General features: G+C 54.7%; 1 protein-coding gene across 1 annotated transcript in view; it reads left to right on the forward strand.

The window, feature by feature from the left end:
• Positions 1-26,386, forward strand: part of BCR (BCR activator of RhoGEF and GTPase) — a 121,422-nt gene that overhangs the window by 70,448 nt on the left and 24,588 nt on the right. The window contains exons 5-13 of the mRNA XM_059408941.1: positions 4,611-4,718; positions 8,081-8,141; positions 9,387-9,439; positions 11,541-11,681; positions 21,805-21,926; positions 22,963-23,131; positions 23,717-23,836; positions 24,797-24,872; positions 26,261-26,365. Coding sequence (XP_059264924.1) covers positions 4,611-4,718; positions 8,081-8,141; positions 9,387-9,439; positions 11,541-11,681; positions 21,805-21,926; positions 22,963-23,131; positions 23,717-23,836; positions 24,797-24,872; positions 26,261-26,365 — 955 coding nt within the window. The remainder of the gene's footprint in view (positions 1-4,610; positions 4,719-8,080; positions 8,142-9,386; positions 9,440-11,540; positions 11,682-21,804; positions 21,927-22,962; positions 23,132-23,716; positions 23,837-24,796; positions 24,873-26,260; positions 26,366-26,386) is intronic.

Here is a 26,386-nt window from a genome sequence, read left to right on the forward strand (position 1 = left end):
CATCGGGTTATCTCCAAAAGGAGTGCTTTTCCTGCTGCCTTCAGGCGCCATAACCTGAAGGACACAGGTGATGCTGGCTGGATGACAGAAGAAATATTTCTGAAGGGGCTTACTGAGCCCATATGGACGAGGAATCTTTTTGGCAGAGGTGGCTGTGGGTCCTGGTTCAGGTCCCAGAGGCAGAAGCACCCTCTCAGGACAGAAGGGGTCTACTGTGAAGGCAGGTCAGGGGCCTCTGTGGCCCTCTGCTGACTACAGGACCCAAGAAACCAAGGATATGGCTTTTAAAAACTCAATGGGACCTATAAAACCTAGCAATCTGATGAAAGAGGTTGTCACAAGCCAGGCCGCATCTGGGGCAAGAATTAGTTCAAAGTGCTTCTTCAACCAAGATGTGGGTGAGGTAAAACTTGTCCAGTGGGAGGAAACAGTTAAGGCACCTCTGGATGGAAAGAGAAAACTCAGATGAGAGCTGTCTGATCGATATCTTCCAACATGTGTGGTTCCAACATTTGTGGAAAGGAGCCCCTGCCTCCTTTGCGGGTCTGATGCATGGAGCTGGTCGGTCTTTCCAGGAGGAGGCTGTGGAAGATAGGCATCTGGGTAGGAGAGCCCAGCAGCTGTCCTGGGAGTGTCACTGATGGCAGGTGCCAGGCAGACCCCTGTGACGAAGGTTCTCCCTCTGAGGATCCCTAACCTGAGCTGAGTTCAGTCTGGGCCCCCTGAGCATATCTTTTGACCTGGAGCCTTCCCCCTCCCAAGGGAAACCAGTCCTCCAAGGGTAGAGGTGGCCCAAGGTCACAGGCAGAGCACGCCCCCACTGGGCTGCCCAGATTCCCAGCGGTCCAGACCCAGTCCTTGCCTTAGCTCACACCTGGGCTTGAGTGTTTTGCTCCAAGGTGTGGCCTTCCTGTTGGCAGTCCCCTCTCTCCACTGCCCTGGGCTGCAGACACCTCAGATTCTAGGCCGAAGCGAAGATTAAGAAACATAGGAAACTTTTCACTTTTTTTAATTCAGATTCCTACCACATGAGACCCTTCTTCCTCTAGCCAGAAAATGGGAGGCCGTGTTGATGCAGCCCCACCATCTCCAAAGTGCCCCCTCCCCCGTTTCTCTCTGTGTGCAGTGTCCACAGGTTTAAACCTAGTAGATTTGGCTCAGCCTGTAGCCCTCCTGAGAACTCGAGAATCATGTTGTTGAGAAGAAACTGCACCCAATACACTTTCCCAAATAACATTCTGACATTGCTCAGAAACTTGTCTTTCAAATTGTCATAGTCCAATGAACACAGAATTTGGGAAGTTTCCTCTGGTTTCCCCGGTGTCCTTGAGCCACCTTTGTGGGTCAGACGCTGCAGCAGACTAGGGAGAGAGGTGGGGTGGCCACGGGACATCACGCCCCGGGAACCAGGCCCATGAAGAGTGTTCGTGTGTGCTGCGCAGCTGGGTGCAGGGGCACCCCTGTCCCTTTCTGACAGCACAGCAGGAGTCAGCTCCGTTTTACCCCAGTAGGCTCCCCAGCTGGGTAAGTCTTGGGACAGAAGGAGCCTGTGATGCCCTGCCCCAGCCGCGGCACCTCCTCTCTGCCCCGGGATTTGTGAGCCTGCCTCCCCTTCCTGCGGGAATGGATGGGTTTAGTGCTGCTGCTTGGGGTCTGTTCCTGGCTCAAATTTTGTCAGGCTACTCTTTTGTTTTTCTAATCATTTCCAGCTTCCAGAGAGGTGCACAGATAGTTCAAGAACTTCCATGTGCCAGAGCCACCACTGGTAATATTTTGCCGAGTTTCTCATTTTTATATAGGTGCGCGCACACACACACACACACATCCTGAATAGTTTGAAAATAGCTTGCAGATAGATCTGCCCTTTTACCTCCAAATACTTCATTGTGTATTTGATAAAAACAAAGACAAGCTCTTCCATAACCACAGAGTACAATGATCAAATTCAGGAACTTTCACAGTGGTAAGGCACTGTTACCTTGTCCGCAGTCCATATGCGGACTTCTCCCAAGTTAGCCATCGTGTTCTTTTTTTTTTTTTTTTTAATATTCATTTATTTATTTGAGAGAGAGAGCACGAGTGGGAGGGGTAGAGGAGAGGGAGAGAGAGAATCTCAAGCAGGCTCCACACTGAGCACCGAGCCCAACATGAGGCTCGATCTCTAGACACAGATCGTGAACTAAGCCAAAATCAAGAGTCGGACACTTCACAGACTGCCCCACCCAGGCGCCCCCATCACGTTCTATGTAGCCTCCTGCATTCTCTGATTCAGGATCCAATCGGAGCTCACAAGATGGACTCAGTGTTCATATCTCTTTTGTTTTCTTCGGGCTATACCAGTTCCTTGGCCTTTGCTTGTCTTTCATGGCCTTGACATTTTTTTTGAAGGGTACTGGCCAGTTTGGGCTTGTCTGAGGTTTCCTCAGGAATAGATTCAGGTTCTGTGTTTCTGGCAAAAACTGAATAAACCACAGCAGTGATGCTGTGTCCTCAGTGCCTCATGTCAGGAGGCACGTGATCGCCATCAATCCCGTTACTGGTCCGGCTCCATTTTGGGTTGGCTAAAAGTGTGAGATTAGACTGCTTGGCACTTGGCAAAAGCCACATGGAAGATGTGAGCTCCTTTGGGAAAGGGAGAAGTATGGAAGGGGTTCTCCTCTCTTGGACCTCATATCAGTTTGCTAGGGCTGCTCATCTGGGCAGCTTGCACAACAGAAATCTATTTCCTCACAGTTCTGGAGGTTGGAAGTCCGAGATCAAGGCACTGACAGGGTTGGTCTTTCCTGAGGCCTTTCTGCTTGGCTCGCAGATGGCAGCAGTCTCCCTGTGTCTTCACGAGGGTCCCTCAGTCTGTGTACTTATCTCTCATTAGAGCTCCAGTCATACCGGATTAGGACCCGCCCCGACAACTTCATCGCCTCTTATGCCCTATCTCTAAACACAGTCGCATTCTAAGGTGCCGGGAGTTAGGGTTTCAACATAGGAATTTTGAGGTGACGCCTGTCGACAGTAATGTCCCCTCAGGGCTCCTGACCACATTATCTGAAGCAGATAAAAAAAGCACCATAGCTTTTAACCCCAGCTCTGTTCTCAGACATCTGCTATATGACGTGTTTGTTGACTTATTTATTGTGTATCTCTCCTGCTGCTGGCCCCACTGTGTCTGAGAGATTTGCGGCTGTAGTGACAGTACAGTGCCTAAAACAGGTCTTCATTGTGGGGGAGGCGTTCAGTGAGCCGCAGAGGAAGGAGAAAAGGAAGTGCTCTGGGTCTGACTCTTGTCCTGATTGGCACTTGGAGATGGAGTGACCAGTCAGGGTGATTTGTGCAGGAGGGGCCAGGCCAGGCCTCCATGCAGCCCCCACAGGGAGCAGAGCCAGAGACCAGACCGTGCCAAGGACTTACCCAGCATCTGGGACTGTCATCTGAAGAAACGTAAAATTCAATATAAATGCAAATGCATATAAAACAAAATTCACATTCAGCACAGAACAAACACCAGAATCAGCTAAAGCTTTAGGCTTCCAGCCCTTGGTCTGCAGTGGGAAATCCTGGCTAGCAGGTCGCCGGGGTCCTCCATTTCCCTCCCCAGGCCTTGCTGTGCTGGTACAAGATGAGGGCTGGCTTTCCCTCAGCTGCCTCTGAAAGTGACCTGGGGCCCAGAGGTGGTGGCAGCTTTCCCCCCGCCCCCATACACCCATGGAAGTTGTCACTCAGTTGAGTATCTGATCAGGAGGGTATGTGAAGAGACCCTCTATTAATACCTTTGGTTTGACAAAAGACAAAATGCCTCTCACCTTGGGGAGAAGGGATGAGGAAGCTGGGTGATGGACAATGCGGACGGTATGTGCTATGGAGAGTGCTGTGAATTCTATAAGACCGTACAGGCCTGTACCCCTGAGGCAAATAATACATTATATGTCAATTTTAAAAATAATTTTAAAAAATAAAAATTAAAAAATTAAAAATAAAATGTCTCTCACCTTGCAGCTGGCAGCCGGCACGTCTCCCACATGCCAGGTGTGGCTTGTGGTACCTGGACCCCTTGCCAGGTTTGGGCTGGGCTCATGTCTAGACAGTGGGAGCCTCTCTTCTCCAAGGCCAGCTAGATTGCATGGGCCTTATGTGTCTGAAGGGATCAGACAAGCGTGGAGCACTGTAGCCACCCCAAGCCGGGGGCCAACCTCCCTATCCACTACGGCCTCCTGCGGCCAGAATGTGAAAGTGCCTCCCCACCCCACCTGTGTAGACTCTTGTCCATGCTCAGGGACAGCCTTGCATTTTAGACGGTGCATTTTACACGGTGCTGGTGGCACCGTGTAAATGAGTAGAGTGGGAGGAATCAGCAGCTGTGGAAGGGAGCCGTTACCTGCTCGGGGCTGTGAGTCACTTCTCAACGTGTCACTTGGAAGGGGGAGCATGCTCAGTGCGTGGGGAGGGGAAGCAGGTGGGAGGCGACAGCAAGGAAGAGGTGAGGTGACTGCAGCTCTGTTCTGTCTGCTGTCCCTGGGCTTTCTCCAGAGCGGTGCACAGAAGCCCATTTCTCAGAAAGATGAGCAGCAGTGGCACCTGCCCTGCACCTGTCCCACACTGTTCCTTCTTCCCTGCAGGCCAGCCAGCTGGGTGTGTACCGAGCCTTTGTAGACAACTACGGAGTTGCCATGGAAACGGCTGAGAAGTGCTGTCAGGCCAACGCTCAGTTTGCAGAAATCTCTGAGGTACTCATGACACTGTTCAGACAGGTGCACCCCTCCACCTCCCCCGGGTGGGACGTGGGCCGGTCGTTGGTACATCATGACCCGCGAGAACAAGGCACATCAGACCAAGTTCTGACTATAAATCTCCGCTCTGTTTCCAGAGGCTTCTGGGTTATCTCTGTCAGCCCTGTGCATGGGGGACACAGGAGGAGCAGCCCCACAAGAGCCCTGCGTCCCCCAGGGCCAGGGCCCAATTCTGGGGCTCTGCCAAGTGCCCCAGACACACACTCTCTTGTGCCATCTGTGTGCAGTAATGAGTGTCCATAGTTTTGTCTCGTTAGCGGAGGTCTGGATGTGAGGGTCCTGGGCTGACGAGGCACCTGGTCACTAGAAAGCAGCCTGGGAGCTGTGCTGTGCTCTGTTGCTCTGGGGGAACATCGCTTGCCAGGGAGACTGAGCAACTAATAAGGGGTATGGGACTGAAGAAAGCTCCAGGCTGGAGCTCCACAAGCACTGAAACCTTGAGCCCTGCAGTGTTAGCATGAGGGGCCTCTAGAGAGCACTTCGGATACAGAGAGGACAAGCAGGCCACCCCTGGACTAGAACCTGCCGCACAGGCCTCTCCAGGCTCTGGGGGTGGTTTTCCACATCCTGTGTCTGCCCTGTGCAGTTGGGTGACATTTTCCTCTTTCTGGGCCTGTTGTTACTTGTGATGGCTCCAGCTCCTCCGAGCTCTGACTTGCCTTCCCTCAGCTAAGCAAGGATTCTGGGCAGAAACAGTCCATGAGAGAAATTAGCATAAGAAAGATAACTGGAAACTAGAAATAGATACTGAGTGGGGTCTCCCTTGCTGAGAGACAGTCATACCCTGACTGTCATACCTGGCTTTGTTCTGGGGGCTTTGTGCCATTTTGTAATTTGTCGTGAGGAGGGTATTGTGGGTGCTGATTATCTTTCATGGTGGCAGTGGGTGCCATGCTGCTCCTCCAGAGCCTGTGGGGACAGGCACTCCCTGCCTGGTGCTGCTGGTAACAGGCTACATGCACCCAGGGTTCTATCTAGGCTGGCTCCAGACATCCCTCCCTCTCTGCTCTGCTTTGCCTAGAGCAATGAGGCCATACCTTTCTTGAGCTCATTCACTTAGCAAGCCTACCACCCCTAACAGCTGGGGTGTTGGTGCAGAATCCAGAGTGACCTTGGCAAATTAGAGACCTAATCCTTTAAGAACAGGCTATAATTAAAGGGGGCCAAGTTCAAGTCCACCCAGACAGGTTCCTATAGAGGAAGGAGGAAGCAATGGTGAGACACCACCCAGGCATCACGTGGTCCCATGGGACTCTGAGCTGAGGCAGGGGTGCTGGGAGAGAGACAGCTTTCCCTGACCCCTCATGAAGCTTGTACCTTGGAGGTGGCATCCACTTGGGTTCTCCACCATGTTTTTGAAGGAGACCCAGAGACACAGAGCAAAACTAAACCAAAGGAAACAAGCAGCAGGCCATGAGAGGTTGCACTCCAGGGATGGGAGCTCAGATGTGGGGACTGGATGGTCACCTCTAGGAAGGGGAGCAGTGGAGCGGTGACCCTTCATCTGCTCCTGGTCCTGAAAATGAGCCAGAGCAGCATCCACTTAGACTAGAGTTGCCCAAGCTGGGATTTCATGGAATGCCAGCTCCCACACGAGACATACTGAGAGTTCTGGCAAAAGGGCCTCTGGGTCAAGTTAAGTTTGAGAACTGTGGGATTAAGCCAGATGTGTAAGTCTCCTTGAAGCAGGACTCCTGGACCTACCTCTGCACAGTGTGCGTGGTGCAGCCCAGGGGCACGTGTTGTGAGGGCTCCTCCAGGCTCACGGGAGCATGGACCCTGAGTTTTGCAGGGGCTTGTGTTCTGCTCTCACACCCCCTCACACACACCCCCGCACCCCTTGGGAACTGCTGAGGCAGACGTACAGAAGAATAATCACGGTGAGGACCGTTCAACTCTCAAGAGAGACACCAAAGTGCATTGTGGAGTTTGGCCCCAGTGAGCTGTAAATACCATCATTTTTAGTCATGAGACATTGACTATATAGCACGAGAGGTTGGGAAAGCCATCTCTGAGCCCCTTCCTGTCCCCATGCTGGTTTTCGTTTTTGTTCAGCAGCCTGGTAGTGGGATTAACCATAGCTTCTTCCTGGAGGTGATTCCAGGTACACAGGGATCATACATCCTCGTTGCTCTGGGTATGTTGGACCCAATCGATGATGCCTTTGATACAGTTGTGGGGAACATGACCTACCTACCAAAAAGCTCTGCTCTCCTCCTGGGGATCATAGTGCCTGTTCGTTAGAAACTACAGGCCTGCCTTGCTTTATTGCACTTTGCAGATATTGCATTTTTTACAGACTGAAGGTTTGCAGCAACCGTGTGTTGAACAAGTCTCTCGGTACCATTTTTCCAACAGCATTTGCCCGCTGTGTCACATTTTGGTAATTCTTGCAACATTTCAAACTTTTCCATTGTTATTCTATTTCTGGTGATATGACTTCCTGAGAGCTCAGATGATAGCATTCTTTAGCAATAAAGTATTTTTTAATTAAGGTAGGTACATTGTTTTCAGACCTAGTGCTCTTGAACACTTAATAGACTGTAGTATACTGTAAGGATAATTTTTCTAGGCCCTAGGAAAAAAGAAAATTCACTGGTCTTGCTCTATTGCAATACTCCCTTCTTTGTGGTGATCCAGAAGCAAACCTACGAGATCTCCAAGGTATGCCTGTACATTTGGGAAGTCAGGAGAGGGTGGGAGGAGGGGGAATCCAGCGTGGGTCTCAGTGGTGAGGGGGCCTGCCCTGGCCATTTCCAGAGGTGAGTGCTTTTCCAGCCCTCCAGCCTGTTGCACACTGTTTAACTTCTCTGAGAAAGCGATTCCATGCGTTAAGGAAGGACAGTGTGGTTTGCCTTGTTTTTATAGGCTTCTGTATGTCTAAGGCTCTCGACCAGGGGTGATTTTGTCCTCTACAGACGACTGAGTAATGCCTGGGGATTTTTGATTGTCACAACAGGAGGGGGCATGCTGCTGCTATAGGTGGGGGCCAGGGCTTCTGCCCCGTGTCCTATGATGTCTAGGACCCACCCCCACAGTAAGCAAATCCAGATATCTGGCCCTGAATGTCAGCAATCCCAGGTGAACCATGGTGCCCAGGGCAGGCCTTGTGTTCCACCCACCCTGTATTTCATGCTTTGGTCCAGGACATACACACATCCCCAACACTTGCCTCCCCTAAGGTTTGGTGCAGTGAAAGAAGGGTGAGTTTTCTGCAGAAGGTTGCTGGCCACTGGACTTGCTGCCACTTCAGTGCTACCTCAGTTGTCCCATGTAAAAATGGGCTTTTCTCTTTGCAGAACCTGAGAGCCAGAAGCAACAAGGATGCCAAGGACCAGACGACCAAGAACTCTTTGGAAAGTGAGTTCTCTGGGCTGAGGCCTCTTCGTGCTGCCTGTGGGGGCAGCTGCCATGAGCCGATGGGGCATTTGCTAGAAAAGCAAACAGGGCACCCTGTTGGGTCACCCTCCAGCGACTTTGCTGTTCCAGACTTCTAATAGAGCGGAGACAGGGATAAAGCAGCACTGGGTGTGCTGAGTGGTGAAGGACATGGTCAGGTAGCAACCAGGAAGGACGGTAGGAGTTTGCAGACACCCATAAACCAGGCACTGCTGGGCATTTAAAATGTCATCATGTTGTCCCCAGCGGCCCTGTAAGGAGGATTTTATGTTCCCATTTTTCAAGTGACAGGACAGATATAGAATGAAAGGAACTGAGCTGGAACCATAGGTCCTACATGGCCAAGCAGGGGGAAAGCTAGAGCTGTCAGGCTCCCCTAGGCCCGTGTGTCCAACCTCTTCACTCTGGGCAGAAAGCAGCCTCAGCACTGATAGGTCACTTCTTGGTTGCAGTTGTTAGGATAGCATGAAGAATTGCACTTCCAGAAAACAGCAGACCTGGCTCTTCCAAGCAGAGCTTCACCGTGCTCTGAGTCTCAGCTTCTCATCTGTAAAATGGGGCTAATGACGCATGTCTTACGGTAGTGGTGGGAGTCACGTGAGGAAATGCACCTGACATATGTCAGGACACACGTGCGCATCTGCGCCCGTCATGGGCTGGGCTCGCCATCCTGATGGAGAAGTGGGGGGAAGTGGGGGCTGCCAAGGCTGGCCAGGGCTCCTGTGTTGCTGGAGGCCAGGTGTCTGAAAACACTTACAAAGCCAAGAACTGTGTCGGCACCCGAGTAAGTTTCCACTGTCCTCAAAGTCGGGGCTCCAAACTGCGCAGGAATGGGCCTTGCAAGTGACATGCTGGTCTGCTCCCAGGAGACCCTCCAAGCCGGAGAGCCGGTCTCCTGCCATGATTGGGACCCTCATCAGCCCATGTGCACCAGGTGCTCATGGGTTCCCCAGCTCCAAGGGGAGGGACATCAGCTTGGGTTCTGACCAGTAGCGCTGCGCTCAGCCTTTAACGTCACAGACCGAAAGCTCAAAGCCATGGGCTCAGTCTTCTAGGTGCTCTGAGTTGGCGCTTGTCTCTGGGTATGGATTGGTTCCCAGGGCTGCTCTCTCTACCCAAGCCCTTCCCACAAGTACAGGCAGGCGGGTGGTCTGGGGCTGCTTTCTCTGTGCGTGGCCACCTCTCACCCTGCCCATCTCTCTGCAGCCCTGCTCTACAAGCCTGTGGACCGGGTGACCCGCAGCACACTGGTCCTGCATGTGAGTCCCCCACCATCTCAACCCTGGGGTTCTTGGCTTCTGATGTTCATCAGTGTTGCCCACCCCTTACCCCTGTTCCTGCCACACACCTTTATTGATGATGTTAGAAATGAGAGGCTCACACGGAGGTGAGGGGGGACAAAGCAGGTTCGCAGGGGGGCCTGGGTGCTCTTGAAGAGGAGGTGCCAGGTGGGAGCATCCTGTCCCAAGTAAGAAGGGCCTCCAAGGTAGGCGGGGTCAAGGCACTGAGAGTAGATGCCTTGCAGGGCCCCAAGGATGACCGCTGCCTCCCAGCCTGGGGAGAGGGAGCGTGGGGAGGGCCCGCCTCACTGGGGCTGCTCCTGAAGGCAGCAGGGAAGATGAAAATGGCCCCTAGTCCTACTGCCCAGGTGACCCTCTTCACTTATATTTAAAGCAAATTGTACATGCATTTTTTTTTAAAGATTTTATTTATTTGACAGAGATCACAAGTAGGCGTGGGGGGGGGGGGTGACAGGAAGCAGGCTCCCTGCCGAGCAGAGAACCCGATGCGGAGCTCGATCCCAGGACCCTGGAATCACGACCTGAGCCAAAGGCAGAGGCTTAACCCACTGAGCCACCCAGGCGCCCAGCCTTTTTTTTTTTTTTTTTTTTTTTCCATTTCCTTGCCTGCTTCGTCCCCACCACCACGGGAATTCTTTCATGCACATACCGACATATGGGAACATCTTTTTTGATTACATAGAAGACATCCTGCTATATGTATCATTCCACCCTTCGCTTTTTTTTGATACGATGTGGTGGAGATTGTCCCACTTCAGCCCAAACAGCTCTGCCCCATAGAATTTAAGCGGTGTAGTATTCTGTTGAGTGCACTTTTTTTTTTCTTTTTTAATTTGACACGCAGAGATCACAAGCAGGCAGAGAGGCAGTGGTGGGGAAGCAGACTCCCCGCTGAACAGAGAGACCGATGCAGGGCTCCATCCCAGGACCCTGAAATCATGACCTGAGGCGAAGGCAGAGGCTTAACCCACTGAGCCACCCAGGCACCCAGAGTGCACATTTCTTAAATCGTTTTTTTTTTTTTTAAGATTTTATTTAAGATATTTCTTAAGAGACAGTGAGAGAGGGAACACAAGCAGGATGAGGAAGGGAGAAACAGGCTTCCCGCCAAGCAAGGAGCCTGATGTGGATCTTTATTCCAGGACCCCGGGATCATGACCTGAGCCAAAGGCAGATGCTTAACGACAGCCTCCCAGGCGCCCCTTAAGTGCACATTTCATAATTCCTCACTATCTTCTGATAAAGAGGGAGATGAGAGGCATGGTGTAGAAGGCTCTGGCTGGTGGCCTGTTGAACAGAGCCTCCGAGACCTTTATCTGTCCCCTTTCCAAGCGTCCTGACAGGAAGAAGCCAGAACCACTCAGAGGTGGCATGGGGTTTCTGGGACCATGAGCACCAGAGCTTTCCTCCAGGCTTATTTCATCTCAGCAGAGGAGATCTGAAAGCTAAGGGGAGTTGGTTTTTCTGAACCAAGGAGCTGTTGACCTTCTACATGAATTACTTGCATTCCTAGTGGAGAAGGAGTCAACGTTTCCATCTGTATTCTAAAGAGGTTTAGACTCTTCTCTAAAGCAGGAGGAGCAGGGAAGGCCAGGTGCTTTCTCCTGAACTGGCACAGACCAGAGGTCCTGGACAAGGCCAATTCTGCCCCCTAGAGGACATGCAGCAATGTCGGAGACTGTTTCTCATCCCAACTGCCAAGGAGGAGCGCCAGCATCTAGTGGGTAGAGGCTGGGGTTGGGGAGGGCTGATGTCCTACAGTGTACAGGACAGCCCCCACCACAAGGAATCGTCCAGCCCAGAATGTCATGGGCCTAGGTGGACAGGGTCAACCCCAAGAGCAGGAGCCTCTGTTGGCAGCTTGCATACAGCATGGACTTGTGGGACCATGCTAGGTTTAGGACCTGCTTATGGGATGGTGCTTGGCAGGCACTGCCCGCCTAGCCCTGGCCCGTCGGAGAGCTGTCCTGGGTTTGCCTGGCCTGTGTCTGCAGTTTGCACACCATGGTGGGTGCCAGGGCTGGGCTCCCTCTGACCTGAGTCTCCTCACCTGACACAGGACTTGCTGAAGCACACGCCCTCCAGCCACCCCGACCACCCTCTGCTGCAGGATGCCCTCCGTATCTCACAGAACTTCCTGTCCAGCATCAACGAGGAGATCACGCCCCGGCGGCAGTCCATGACCGTGAAGAAGGGAGAGGTGAGCCAACCCGGGGACAGTCAGGGTGCGCCAGCCCCCCCACTGGCGAAGGGGATGTTGGAGCCCTCTCTGGTCCTTAGGAGACTGTGCCTCCTGTTCAGCCTAACATAGGAAACATGATACCTTTTAGGGTGTTGACCCTAAAACCCAGTCCCCAAAGCAGGGTGTCCAGGTGGAGTTGCCAGGCTGCTCGCCTCAACTGGCCATCTCTTTTCCCATTGTGGTGGGTCGTGTCCAGGACATGCCTTCTTTTCCCTACACCCTTGTCAGCTTGGGGTCCCCAGCTGAGGAGACCGGTGAGAGAGATCGTTTTGTCTGGAGAGATCTGGTTCCTCCTGAGTGTTCTCTCCGTGAAAAACAGTTCGAGGTTTCACCTCCTATCTGAAGGTGGAACATTCCTGTGAAATCTCTTGTAAGCTGAAATGCTGTAAAATGAAGAGGCTGTCACCATTGGTGAAGCGAAAATCTTTTTCAGGTCTATTTTGGTTACTGAAAACTCATGTTTTCAGGACTCATGTTAAGTCTTTGGTAAAGGCAAACTTTTGAATAGTGTCGGAAACACGTATGACCAGATTTAAGGATTTAAAAAGGAGGAGGAGCGGGAGGTACAAGCAGTTTGTGGGCTTGCTTGTCTTCAGCTAGAAGGATTCTCTCCTTCCTCCCTCTCTCACCGAGAGCCACCCCAGGAGGGGCCCAGTGAGGCGTGGGCAGGTGCCATCCCTGGCAGGCAGCACTTAGTGAGAGAGCAGAGCTGCGTAAATCAGGGAGGCTGGCATCTAGCACAAGTGTGAGCAGCATCAAGGCAAGGGAGACTGACCCGTGGCCGCTGGGCTCTTGGCGGGGATGGGAGCTGTATGGCCCAGGCAGGACACCACCAGCAGTGAGACTGACGGTAGCTGCCCCTGAAAGCCACTTCTTCCTCTTTCTTCTGGTTCACGTGCAAGGTGCTCGGCACTGACAGCTCACCCTTCTGCAGTCAGGGCTTCTCTTCGTCCTTCACCTGGGCTAGCAGGCAGGCCCCTCAGATCTGTCCTCCCTACTCCTCTTTGGGACGTAGGTACCTGAGTGCAAGGCAGAAAGCTCACATGGGCCCAGAGTCTCATCAGGCTTAACCAGGAGTGAGGGGCTTGGTCAGATTTCTCGTGGTGGGCCGGGGTCAAGGAGGAGGGAGGTGTACCCTCCAGTCCACCCTTCGGGCGGGTCCAGACCCTAGAGCCAGGTCAACACAGAGATCCGATGCCAACATTGGCATGAACTCACCACCACATGGCTTGGACCGTGCTTGCTTCTCTTTCCTGGATCTGTTTCCCCCTTTTACAACAGGGTGGGTACTCGGACCCGGGCACCCAAAGCTCACGACTCACGGCAACGGTGTTGCCGGCAGGCAAACAGAAGCAGTCTCTGAGCTCTTGGAAGGCAGGAGTGGGTCCCCAGCACCTCCCAGGGTCTCCACACCCAGTTGTCTGATAACTAGAACCTGGGGGTGGTGGGGTTCAGCTCTCCTTTTCTAGAGCAACAGCAGCACCCTGGCCCTGGATCAGCCCCACTCCAGCTCAGGGACTCCGGAGGAGTGCAAAGCTTTGGCCCCCCTAACCGGATGTGGGATTTGCTTCTGTCCAGACTCCTTTTGGGTTTGTGCCCAGCTCACCCTACCCTCCTAGGACACCTCTTTCTCCTCTGCCAACTATTCTGAGAGCGATGTCCTCCTGGGAAGCAAATACGTGAGTCTTTTCCCTCTCAGGTTTTCAGAGAGGGCTGAGTCTGCCCTCAGCATCCGCCTCCTGCTGTTCAGGATCCCTGGAGAGAAATACCTTTTTGCTCCTCGCCTCAGTGAAGGTGGCTGCCCTAGGGAATTGAGGAAAATCAAATGTTACCTGGGAGGCGGCAGCCCAGCCCTTGTCCCGCATCTGTTACCATAGGCTTCATTCCATGCTGACCCATCATTATGGTCCCAGGGTGATCCTGGGAAGGTGACCCAGGAAGTCTGTTGGGGCTAGCCAGTTCATGAAGAGAAGGGCTTTTATCTCCACCCACCTCTCCCCTACTGGATCTGGCCCTGTTGGCCTCAGTGATACTTGCTTGGTGAGAGGGATCACTCGGATACCTCAACTAAACAAGGAGAAGGAAGCTAATCCCTTCCGAGAGGTTGTCAGTCTGACTCGCATGTACCTCCTCTCCGTCCCAAGCATGGTAAGGAGGGTGGTGGCCAGCCCAGTATGACAGGTGCCCACGCTCATGCTCCCCACCCCCACCGTCCCAGGCACAGACATCACTAATCGATCAGCCTGTGGACATACTTCAGGGTGCCCAACCCAGTTTACAATCCCCAGTGTGGTAGAAAGGGTGCTAGAAGGGCGGTCCCCCAACCTGATTCAGCTCTGCCCACCACTTACCAGTGGTTTTAATTTGGGAAGCCCTTATTTCTTTGCCAAGTGTCTACAATCTAAGGACAGTGTCTCAGGATCTGCAGCCCTCCAGGGGGCCGTTGTGAGACAGAAAGGGTCTCATGATCTCTGAGGGGGTATCTAAGAGCAGGGGTGATGATTTCCCCACATGGGCACCGTTTATGTTGGAGGTGGTAGGAAAACACCCTCTAGATCACCAGCCAGGAGAGAATCTGCAGGTCCCAGGAGGGGTGGGGAGCTGCAGGCTGCTTCCTTTTAGAATTTGCAGCTGGGGAGAGTCCGAGATTTGGAAGTACCTATTTCTTTTTCCTGTCTGTGTTCTTGTCTCTAAATTTGGTATATAACATTAACTATCAAGCTTCCAAAGGGAGAGAGAAAGTCGGCTTCTGAGTTCTCCTAATGATTCTGTGAAGTTAGAGGTATTTTCCAGGTGAGGACACTATGGCCCAGAAAGGTTGAATGACTTGCCCACAGTCACACAGCCACTAAGTAGCCAAGCCAGGACACGAGGCCAGGTGTGCCATAGCACCTGTGCACCACAGGTGTGTTATGACTTTTGATAGGCCCTCCCGCACTCCCCCACACCCTTGCAAACCCACAGGACTGTCCACCCCTCCTGGATCCCTGTATAAAGAGCTACCTGGACATAGGTGGTTGTAAGGAGATGTGCCCCTTTGGTTTGCCAGAGCTTTAGGCTCTGAGTGGAGCCCCATCCTCTGCTTCTCCTGCTGGGAGCATGGTGGAGGGCAGGGGGGGTCTCTGTTTCTAGCTCTCTTGATAGTTTTCTAGGGAGTGGAAAGGTACCTCCATTGGCCTGGATGTATAGAGATATCCCCACAGTCACTGCTGGCCCTCCCAAGAGGTTACCTCTCTTCCTGCTCAGCCTGAGTCAGTCAGGGCACTGGAAGGCCCCTTGTGAGCCCTGAGCTGGGCCAACAGCCCCAGCCCCCCTCTGTGGCTCCTGTAATCTCATCACCCTTTATAGCCAGTCCCCACAGCTCCAGGGCTGTGCTTTTTGAAGAAGAGGGACTTTGGGCAGCATTACAGGTGCCTCCTTGACCCTGAACTATAGCTGGCAGATGGTCTTGCCAGCCTGTCTCCTGGCCCTCGTATCCCACGGGCCGTGAGCGACAGGCATTTCCCAGGAGGACACCCTCCTCAGCCAGCCAGGAGCCGATCAGGACCAAGAGGTCCCACTGGCACATTTTTTTCCCGGGCCTGGGACCTGCAGGCTGGTGGGTGGGTGCTCCTTCATTTAGCTGAATGAACTTTAAGCTGCCAGCTGATTTCCCCATGCGGCTGCCTGCCTGTCTGTTCTTAGCACCGCACCATGTGCTGCCCGGCATCCCAGCTCAGGCTGGGAGACAAGTGGGATGATCCTGTGTGGTGTCTTGTTTCCCAAGAGCCAGCCTTTTCTTGGAGCCATTTTCTACCCAGGTTCCCAGGTGCCCCAAGCAGCAGAAGGCAGGTGGGCAGGCTGAACAGGAGCCCCCAGGGAGGTGTCGCCGGTGTAGGCTGAGGCCAAGGGGTAGTGAGGCTCAGGCAGAGGAGAGGGGAGGCCTCTGGCTTAAGGATTAAAGAACTGGAAATGCCAGACCCTGTGGCAGTTTACAGGGGTGCTGCAGGAGGGGGAGGGCATGAAGGCAGCCAAAGGGTTGGGGTTCCCAGCACCACCAGACCCCGTGTTTGGTGACCTCAGCAGTGCCATCTCTGAGCCTTAGCTTGGTCAGCTGTGGGATGGGGCTGTGTCGTCCAGTTTCAGAGGATGTCCACAATGAGGGGGCCCCAGCAGGGAAAGGCTGGTGCTTCGTGTCTAGGCCTTTTCTCAACCTTTCATAAAGTTCATAAAGTTCTCCACTTGTCTGGGCCCAGGTTCTGATTCTTCCAGGAACGTGGGCGTGTTACTTAACTCTGAGCCTTTCCTTCGCTAAGAGTGGTGGAGTTGGAACATGCTGCCGGGAACAGTTCGGCCAAGTGTGAGATGTTTCAGGAAGCACTCTGCACAGGGCCCAGCAGAACACCTAGCTGGTGCTCAGTGAACATTCCTACTGTGTGTCAGCAGCATGCTGCCCCGGGCTCACCCTGCCCTCTATCCAGCAGGCTCCTGTCCCTTCCAGGCAACATTGTTGCTCTGACTTCATTCCCCCGATTGGTTGTCTCACGATGATGCATCTCTCCAGGGCATGGGAAACCAGAGGCTCTCTCGGGGACCAGGGAGTGGAGGTGTGCTCTGCAGGAAGAACAAGTGGGCAGGTGCCAAGAGCCCTAGAACAGTTATAAGGGCAAGAGAGTCGGATGGGGCCCTCAGCACACACTGGGCTGCAGAGACACTTGTTACTCCACCTGATAAACCTCCAGATCCCAGTGACTTACCCTGCAGCCGGGGCTGCTCTGATGGGCAGTGTCAGCTGGGCTGCTCGCATGCAGCCAGCGACCCCCAGTTTCAGTCCTCACTCTGTGGGCATGGGAATGAGGGGGCCCAGGCTGCCAGCTTCCTCCAGGGCCACACATGCTAATCTGGTCCATGCTTAGAGCCAAGCCAGGCACCCTCAGCCAGCAACTGATACCACTTGCTTTGGCCACCTTCCATGTTCTCCTCTCTGCCCCCACCTGGGCCCTCCTTGGCAACCCTTCTTCTTCTCACCTGGCCAGGCCCCACTGGCTTATCACTAAACTCCCAATTCCTGTTCCTGACAAAGTTTCCTTGCACCCCCTCCATGGAATCGTGGTCTCTGGCTTCTTCGTATGTGTGCCGCAATCTACTCCATTGCTTGAACAAAGTGCCATCTGCTGGGGGTTCAGACAACAGGCTTTTATTTCACACAGTTCTGGGGGCTGGGGGTCTCGAGTTCTCGAGGTCAGCATGCTCAGGGTCTGGTACAAGCCTATTTCCTGGCCCACAGATGGCCACCTTCTCACTGTGTGCCCCTACGGCTTTTCCTCACAATGTGCATTTGGAGAGAGCTCTGTTTTCCTCTTCTTAGAAGGACACCAGTCCCAGTCCCATCATGGGCTCCCACCTTCGCAGGCTCACCTAAACCTAATTGCCTGCAAAGGCCCTGCCTCCAGACACTGTCACATTGTGGGGTTAGGGCTTCAACATATGGATTTTGCGGTGGACAGAAATATCAGTCTGTAAGAGTGTACTTCTTCCAGATGCCTCCTTCCTGGGTGGGCTCTGTCTGGGGGTCGGAGGCAGTATTGCCTAGATGACAGCTGGGGGAGGCCGGCCAGACTAGGGGAAGACCCCTGAGGAAGGAGACACCCCTCTTCCGAAGATGGTGGATACATAATGTAACCTCACTGGCCTCAGTTTCCTTGTCTGTAGCAATGAGGGTGATAGTACCCCCCCCCCCCCAGTCATCACGAAGTGTGAGAAGCCCAATGACAGGGCACCTCTCAACGCAGGGCCTGGACCTGCAAAGGACTTGGCTTATGGAAGCCAATAGCCCCATGTGGGCACATTTAATCCTCTGAAAAATGCCACCAGGCAGGTGTTTGCATCCCGTCTTATCTTTTTTAAGGCAGCCAGAGGCTCAGAGAGATGAACTGGCTGAGCCAGTGTCATCACTGCAGAGAAGAGAGGAGGGTGGGCTGCAGACCCCTCACTCCCTGGCAGCGTGAGCTTATCACTCTTTCAAGGCAAGTGGTGTCCCCTCTAAAAAGGTGTTCCCCACCTGGAATGTGGGGGTGGGGGGACTCCCCAAGTGGAGTGCCTTCCCCAGCACCATCACTGTTCGGCCCCATAGTGCACACAAAGACCTGCACATGAGGGGACACACTCTCCGATACAAACAGGGACAAAAACACACACCCATACCTACAGAGGGACATGGGGGGACACATAGACCCATGGACACACAGGGACATGGAAACATTTAGAATGATATATAGAAACTCAGGAACATGACACACACATGAGGACACAAACACAAATATATATACAAGGGACACACACATGGGGCAACACGGAGATCAGGACCCATACACTGACGGGGATACACACATACAAAGACATGCCTGCCTACATGGGGACACACACAGAGAGACACAGAGACACATGGATTCTTTTTCACACAAACGCACTCCTGTGGCACCCCCCAAGGAGCTGGCTTTCCTGAGTCACTGTCCCATAGACCTTGAGAATGGTGCTGCCCTACCCTGGGGTCCAGCAGGTTCCAGGTCTTCTCCTACAGCTCTACCCAGGGCTGGGGCTGTTTGCTCTGCATGAGATGCTGAGGCAAAGGGACAGTCCTTTCTAGTCACCTGACTTCACACCATCTTTAGACCACAGCCCACAGTGCCATGGGGCTGTGACCCGGTGCAGCCAAGCTGTGTGACCCTGCTATATCCCCTCAAGGGGACACAGGTGGGCCACACCAGAAGGTGCTGCAGACAGGGCTAGTGAGCATTTCCAAGTGGGACGTCTCCTGGGCAGACAGGGTCCTCCTGGCTCTACACTGGTCCCATGTGTGCTGACAGGGCTTCTCTGCAGAAGCCCAGGATCTGAGAAGAGGCCCGGGTAATGGCCACAGGGTCCAGCAGCCCCTCAAATGCCTCAGGCAAAGGGCAGAGAAGCCCCTCAAAAACGCTGTTGGGCCTGCACCTGCTTCATCCCTCCTTCATTTCTGTCCTCCTATCTGATCGTCTATCCTTGGCCTCTCTCCTCCCTGAAATGGTGTCTGTGCAGATAAGGGCTTGTTGTGGTTTCTTCATGGACCTGTTTCAGCGGCAGGATCCCTCTTCAGCCTGGGGCTTTGGGCTGGACTCTGAGCAGGGCTGATCCCAGACCTAGGCCGGCTGACCTCCAGAGCCAGTAGGAGGCATCTACCCAGGCAACAGGGCCCTAGGCTGTGCCTTCAGCGTGGGACTACCAGCCCTAAGAGTCAGTGCCTCAGGACTACCCCTGGGCCTGGGGAAATATGGGCAGAGGCAGTGTGATGCCCGGCCCTCCCCTCTCCCCCACACTCCCCTTGCCTGCTGCCCTGCTCCCTCCCCCCAACTCTGGTCTCTCTCCTGGGGTCCAGGCTCCCTTTGTGGATTTGCCAGAGTATAGTTGGGGGCCTGTTTTCCTGGGGCTGGGAGACCCCTCCTGCCCAATTCCTGGATATTTTCTGTTTGGGCATGCCAGAAGACCCCAGGGTGGCCTGGGATTCAGAAGCAAGACCCAGTGCTTCCTCTGGAGGGAGGGCAACTGTGACAAGACAGGGAAAACTCACAATGAAAGAGCCTTACTCTGAAGATAGCCACTGCTGTCCAGTACCCGCACACTGCAAGGGTCTGGCAGGTGACATGCACGACTCGCACCCTCTGCTCTCCCTCAGAGACCGAGCATGGCATGGAGCAGGGCTCGGACTGGGATGCTTTGGGGGCAGTGGGCTGACTAGGAAGTGTCGGGGCTCTCTTGGCTTTGGGGCTTCTCTTAGAAAGATGAGGGTTTGCATAGGCAAGAGTTTACCGGGAGGGTCGTGGCGACTGTCACAGTATCCAAATAGAGTCTGCCTGTCACAGCCTCCCAAGGCTGCAGGCTGAGACCCAGGGGTCTGTGTCCTCCTCATAGTCAGCCATGTGTCCTCTCCACATGGCAGGCATGTGGGCTGCCCCTAGCACCAGGGAATACTCAATGGTCTTGTGGAGGATGAATGCGACACTTCAGCTGACGGTGTGAGCAGCAGGACCTTGCAGGGAGAGAGGGTGGGCTGGCTGAGAGGTGGAGGAGGGTGGGCGCTGCTGGGACTCTAGTCATTTCTGATGTGCTGATGAGTCTACTTCTGAGCTGGACATTGGGGGCCCTCTGCTGGTGGTGGCCAGAAGCTCAGCCGCTTTGTAAGGAGAAAGGATCCATGTCCCGTCACAGAGAGTCCCTGGGTCCCTGCCCCCTGGGCTGGAAGACCCTCTCCTCTGTCCCTGCTGCAGAGGCATCTATCTGTTCATTCCTCTGGGACTTCTGGGTCCCAGGAGCCTTCACAGACCTGCTCCCTGATGAGGACCCAGCAGTCAGGTTTGTCCTAGGCTTTGCCCTAGGGTCTCCAGCTCCATGTGGACGTTTCTCCAGGTGCACACACTTTCCTGCTTTTCGTAGCCGCCAATGCCAGGTGAGCTATCAGCCCATGCCAGGCGGGCAGGGGGTGAGTGACAATGAGTCATGGCCTTGGAACGCAGGCAGTCTTCCAGCGCTTCCACTTAATGCTCTTCCATTTAAATCATTCGCTCCCTGGAACCAGGGGCCAGCTGGCCATTGTGACCTGAGCTGAATGTGACAGTGACGTGTGGCTTTTGCACCTGGGAGTGCTGGGGACCAGCCCAGGCTGTACTTGCTTCTGGGCAGCTCTGCTGGCTCCAGCTCTTGCAGAGAGTCTGGGAGAGTTCAGGAGGCACAGGCTCCCCAAGAAGAGTCTGAGGTTGCAAGTGGCAGCGAGCCAGGCATGAGCCTGCCAAGCACACCAGGGGCAGGGGTGGGGATGGAGATACCTCCAGCTGGGGAGATGCAATGGATATGGATCATTCCAATATATGTACTCGATCCTCCAGGCCCTTCCCTGGCCATCGCAGTGAGGAGTGGGGAGTCACCCTCTCTGGAGGGCCTTCCCAGAAGTCAGGGTGGCTGGGTTCCCGCTAAGCATCTGATCTCTCTCCCGTGGGCTTTTGAATTCCAAGGACAGAGTCTGCTGAGCATCTCTGCTTGCTCAATCACCTGAGTCCCCTGCCTGGGACAGGTGGTAAACCTCTCCGAGGTTCCTGTTTCTCATCTGTGAGATAGGCACAAGGACCTGCTCGCAGGGTTTCTTGGGGATCACATCCAGTGATGAGGCCCTGTGCTCACACAGCGTACCTGGAATGTGCATGGGGAAGGGGGAGGCTCACCACATCAGCCTCTCATCCTGTCTTTGTGTCCTTGACACAGCACTGTGTTGACCCTCATGAGGTGCCGGGCATTCTTTTTCAGAAGAATTACTGACTTACCTTGGTGTGCCATTCAGCTACCCACAGAGCTGTATGAGCCAGTGGGAGTGTTCTTGTCTTTCAGATGAAGCACCCGGGTGCAGAGGCACGTGGCTTGCTGGCGGGCTGGTGCCTACTGTCCGCCTGCTCTGTCTAGGTCTAGTGCATCCTGGGCAGGTCACCTTAGACTCAGGCTGCAGGTATCTGGGCATCTTATGTGGGCTTCTGCCCGTCAGGGGGCACTGACCCTAAGAAGCCCAGAGCAGAGGGTCCCAGCTCTGGGCCCCCTGCTGGGCCTCCTGCTGCCCTCAGAACTAAGCCAGGCCTTCTTGGAGCACCCTGGCCCTGTCTCCTCTCCGCTCACCAGGCTGCCCCATCCATGCTCGTCTCACCGTGGGCCTGTGCTATGATGGTCCTTCTGTAAGAAGGCCTCTTGCATGGCCAGCCTCTTACCTGTTCTGGGTCTCCATTTGCTGCCCTGCAGAGGCAGGGACCACTCTGCTCACAGGGGTTTCCTGCCATCATTTTCTCTGCGCACCACTGACATAGCTGTAATGTCCCCCTCCCCAGCCTTCAGGCCAGCGGCTGGTACCCTGTCCACTCACCCTCCTCCACAGGCTAAGTGCCGGAGAAGCTTTGCTGAACAAAGAGAAAAGCATATGTATATGTTCGCTGAGGTGGGGGAGCACTGGAGACTGGGTCTGAAAGTGGGAAACTAAGTCAGTGAAGGCCCACCCCCCCCCGGCCCTGACTCAAGCCCCCACTGCACCCCACAGCATCGGCAGCTGCTGAAGGACAGCTTCATGGTGGAGCTGGTGGAGGGGGCCCGGAAGCTGCGCCACGTGTTCCTGTTCACTGACCTACTCCTCTGTACCAAGCTCAAGAAGCAGAGCGGGGGGTAAGTGACCACACGATGCCCATCCTGCTAGGTGGTGAGGGTCTTGGGGCCGGACGTGGGGCTAGTCTCATGGGTAAAGGAAACCTATCTTTTTTCTTTTCCCATCGGGCAGTGAGCCTAAAGAGTTTGGTAACTATGTGTCCAGGCCACTTTTCTTTAGGTCACGTTTCCAGCTGGCCATGATGCCAGGCTCAGGGTGAAAGGTCACCACTAACAATTTGGGGACATTCTAGGTCAGGATCAGTGACTGGTCTGTTACCTTCTACAGTGGAAAGGGAATCTACCTGATGAGGTGCTCTTGGGGGTCTGTCAAGTCATGAAAAAGTGGCAGGTCAGAGAGCTGCAGGGTCTGGTGCAGGTTGGCAGGTGAGGGAGCAGGGTGGGGAGTGGGGGGCATCACTAGACCATCCCGGTACTTTGTCTCCCCAGACCTGGTGAGAGCTTCTAAATTATTCTCAGCCTAGGCTACGCACCACCCCCCAACACACCCCTCCCGGGAATCAGACCACCCAGGTTGCACCAGCTGTAAAGGAAATAAGAGATTATATTGAGAAAGACGAGAACTGGGCTCTTTCCCCCATTCTGCCATTACCGTACTGAGTACACTTAAACCAGTCACCTCAGAAGACAGCCTCAGTTTCCCCTTCTGTCACAGCAAGGGATTACCCCCAGGAGATCTGTAGACCCTCAAACTCTACAGCTCTGGGGGTTTTCTGCAGTCCTGTCCTGTGGGTGGATGCCCCCCACTGATGTGCTCCCACATTAGGGAGCCTGTGGGCCGCCACCGTCTCAACCCAGGATGAGGTGGATCAGGCCTAAGTCATACAAGCAGAGTGCCCATTACTAGGGTTCACCGGGACTGGGTCCCCAGTGTCAGCCAGAGGCCTTATGCCAGCCTGTCACACAGATCACAAACTAGGTTTCAAGGTCTTGTAAACTATGCGAGCCTCAGACTTAGGCTTTTCCGGTTCTTGAGAGCAGTGACATTAGCGAAGGAGAAGCAGTCCATGTGTTAATGTGCCGTTTCCTCCCCCAGCAAAACCCAGCAGTATGACTGCAAATGGTACATCCCACTTACGGATCTCAGCTTCCAGACGGTGGACGAGTCAGAGGCGGCTCCCAGCATCCCTCTGGTGCTGGACGAGGAGCTGGATGCCATGAAGATCAAGATATCCCAGATCAAGAATGATATTCAGAGAGAGAAGGTGAGACAAGTTGGGAAGGAGCAAGGCTAGGCCCTGCAACTGGAGCAGCAGCCAGCCCTCACACCTGGGTATCTGGTGTCTGATCCACTTCTGGCCTTGGAGACCTGCTGGGATCCCTGCGAGCCCGCCTTCAGGCTTGGAGCCATCCAATGTGTGGGGTCGGGGAGGTGCCCGGTTGCACCGATGGAGAAAGGATCCTAGGAAAAGGGATCAGCCCCTGTAGGTGTTCTAGACTGGCCCAGGCAGGCCCCTGGTTGTTTTTGGAGAGATTACAAGATTTGAGAAACAGTGAGGGTTCGCATGTAAGGTTAGCCCCGGCCAGAGCAGGCACCATGCGGTGGCCACAGATGAGGTGGGTCACCAGAAGGTTGGGCTTTAGTTCAGGGATGCCTGGCTGAGGTGCGCTAAGCAGGACGGGGGTCCTCCTCCCCCCGGCCTACAGCTCCACACCCCCCATTCCTGGCCTACGGCTTCACAAACCCTGTAGGCCGAGGAAGGCTCTGGGAGCAGTGGGGACTGGATGGGCGGGAACAGGTAGCACGGGCCCCCGGGATAGAAATGTGACCATGTGGCCTCTCCCCACAGAGGGCTAACAAGGGCAGCAAGGCCATCGAGAGGCTGAAGAAGAAGCTGTCAGAGCAGGAGTCGCTGCTCCTGCTCATGTCCCCCAGCATGGCCTTCAGGGTACACAACCGCAACGGCAAGGTGAGCGCCCGCCACGATCTCACTCAGCCAGCTGGGGCCTCCCCCTGCTAGCCCCGGCAGATGCTCCTGGCCCCCTGGCCCCCGGGTCCCATGTAGCTGGAACCTCGCTGTGCTGTGGCAGAGACCCACCGCCCAGCTGGGTGGCAGCTGTGTTCCCTGGCTCCTGTGTGACAGGTACAACAGCAGCCCTTTACCTCTGGAGGGCGCTCCCACATCACGAGAGGCTAGCTAGTTCAGTACCGCACACCCAGGCCCATGTGTCCCTCAGACCAGTGCTTTGGGCCAAAGCCCCCAGATTGACCTCAGCCCTTATAGCTGGGAGGTGGCGGAGTCCCCAGGAAGTCTGACTAGGGCAGGGGGTTCACAGGTTTGTGCAGACCCAGACCTCAGTACAGGGATTCCATCTGGGGACCTTGTGGGCCTGAGGGGGACTTTCTGTCCTGAGTCTGGCTCCTGGTGCCGTCTGGAGTCCGGGCCTCTCCCTCGCCAGGCATCTCACATGGCCATCAACGGGCAGCCTAGGGAGGCAGCTGGTGGGCTCTGTGAGAGCCTCATCTCTGGGTCACAGCTCAGGGCCTATGTGTCAGACACAGGTGGTCTGGTTTTCTGGTTCAGAAAATAAATTGGACCAGCCCTCACTTCTGCAGATCCCACCTGGTTACCTTCTCTGTGGCCCTAAGTCACAGCATGCCATGCCCTGTCCCAGGCAGTCCAGGCAGGGGGCGGGTTCCAGAGGCAGAGCTGCATGGGGCATGGGAGCTATGGCCTAAAGCCCAACTGGCAGGAAGGGTGGAAAGTGCCAGAAACACAAGCCAAGCTGTGAGCACACTCAGCCACCAGGCTCCAGCCAGCCTCTGGCACCCAGGTATGGGTGCCTTGGAGGGGTGCACTGCTGGAGCACATGTGGACAGTTATGGGGAGTGAAGGTAGGCAGGATGCATTCTCCTTCTCGCTCCCCAGAGTTACACGTTCCTGATCTCTTCTGACTATGAGCGTGCTGAGTGGAGGGAGAACATCCGAGAGCAGCAGAAAAAGTGTAAGTGGCATCTGCAAGGAAAGACTTGGAACCTCGGGGCTGGATATTCATCTCCTCCTATGGTTTCAAGCCTTTTCTTCCTGAGGGCTGGGCAGTGGCTCTCTTACCCAAGGGATGCTATGTGAGCTCTGGTTCAGAAAATAAATTGGACAGGAGCTCCTGTAGGGCCCTGCCCTCTATGCCCACTTTCCTAGGCCTCCCCCACATCCCCTGTATGTCACCCCCACTGCTTTCTGACCTTCCCTGTGAATTCTCCCTCTCCCCCAGTGCCTTTCCTAAATACCCCACCTCCCTACTCTGATGCCTACCTGTGCTCTGTATCCCCCCTCTCCCCTGCCTGCCCTGCCCCTTGGTCTCCCTTACCCCCCAGCAGGTGCTGATGCCAAAGAGGCCCTTGGCTGGACCCGCCCAGGCAGCCACACTGTGCTAGTCCCAGTCCTTGTCCAAGGGGCCAGCACTTGATCACTCTTAGGGTAGGGTGCTCACTATTCTCTGGGATGGTCCCTTTCCTGGGTGCTTACCTCTCTTAGCAGTTTCCACCTTCTCCTGAGCTCAGAGCTGCCCCTGGGCCTGTCTGGCAGGCTTCAGGAGTGGGAAGGCAGACCCTGCCACAAGTCCCAGGGCTGCCCCACTTGGGTCCTTCCTCTGCACCCAAGCTGTATGGTTCAGGATTCCCAAGCTATCCTTGATAAGAGGTTCCCAGGTGTGCCACGTGTGGCACTGTTTTGAGAGTGCCTGCAGAGAGAGCCGGGCTGAGCACGGTGTCCCAGGTGGGCTGGGAGCTACACACGCCTCTGCCCTGTCCTGAGCTCCCATTCCTCCAGGCTTATTGTCCTTGCTTGTGCTGAGCCGTAACCACCCCCCACCCCCAACACACACACAGTGTCTGCTGCCCTGCCTGGGCTCGTGTCCCAGGTGTGCTTTTATAACCAGGGGACCCCAACCATTTGCAGCATGGCAGCGTCTATTCCCTGCTCAGCACTGCAACAGAAATCAGCCCCTTTCCTCACCTGGTGAAGATCCAGGGACCCTTGTTGACAGAGCTCAGCGCAGGGCTATGCTGGGTGTCTGTGTGGAAAGATGCTCCAAGCAGCTGTCTCACAGTTGCCTTGTGGCTGTGCTTAGGTGGCAGGCCCACTCTTGTGTTTGCAAGCCTTATGCTAATTTCTCCTGCCCTCTGAGCCCAGCCTCAGCCAAGGCCACACCTTGCTTGGCCATTTACCAGCTCCTCTCTTGGGAGCAAGCAGGTCGCCCCTCCTGGCCACCACAGCTCATCACCATGGTGAAGGTCTTGCGTGGGGACATCAGAAAACACCCTCTGGGTGTCCCCGGGGTCTGGGGAACCATGCAGGCTGGCTGGTTGATGCACCTGGTTTCTACCCTCTCAGGTTTCAAAAGCTTCTCGCTGACGTCCGTGGAGCTGCAGATGCTGACCAATTCATGTGTCAAACTGCAGACCGTCCACAGCATTCCACTGACCATCAACAAAGAAGGTGGGCTGTCCTCCCAAGGGC

Source organism: Mustela nigripes, chromosome 8, assembly GCF_022355385.1.
Source record: "Mustela nigripes isolate SB6536 chromosome 8, MUSNIG.SB6536, whole genome shotgun sequence".
Taxonomy (NCBI): domain Eukaryota; kingdom Metazoa; phylum Chordata; class Mammalia; order Carnivora; family Mustelidae; genus Mustela; species Mustela nigripes.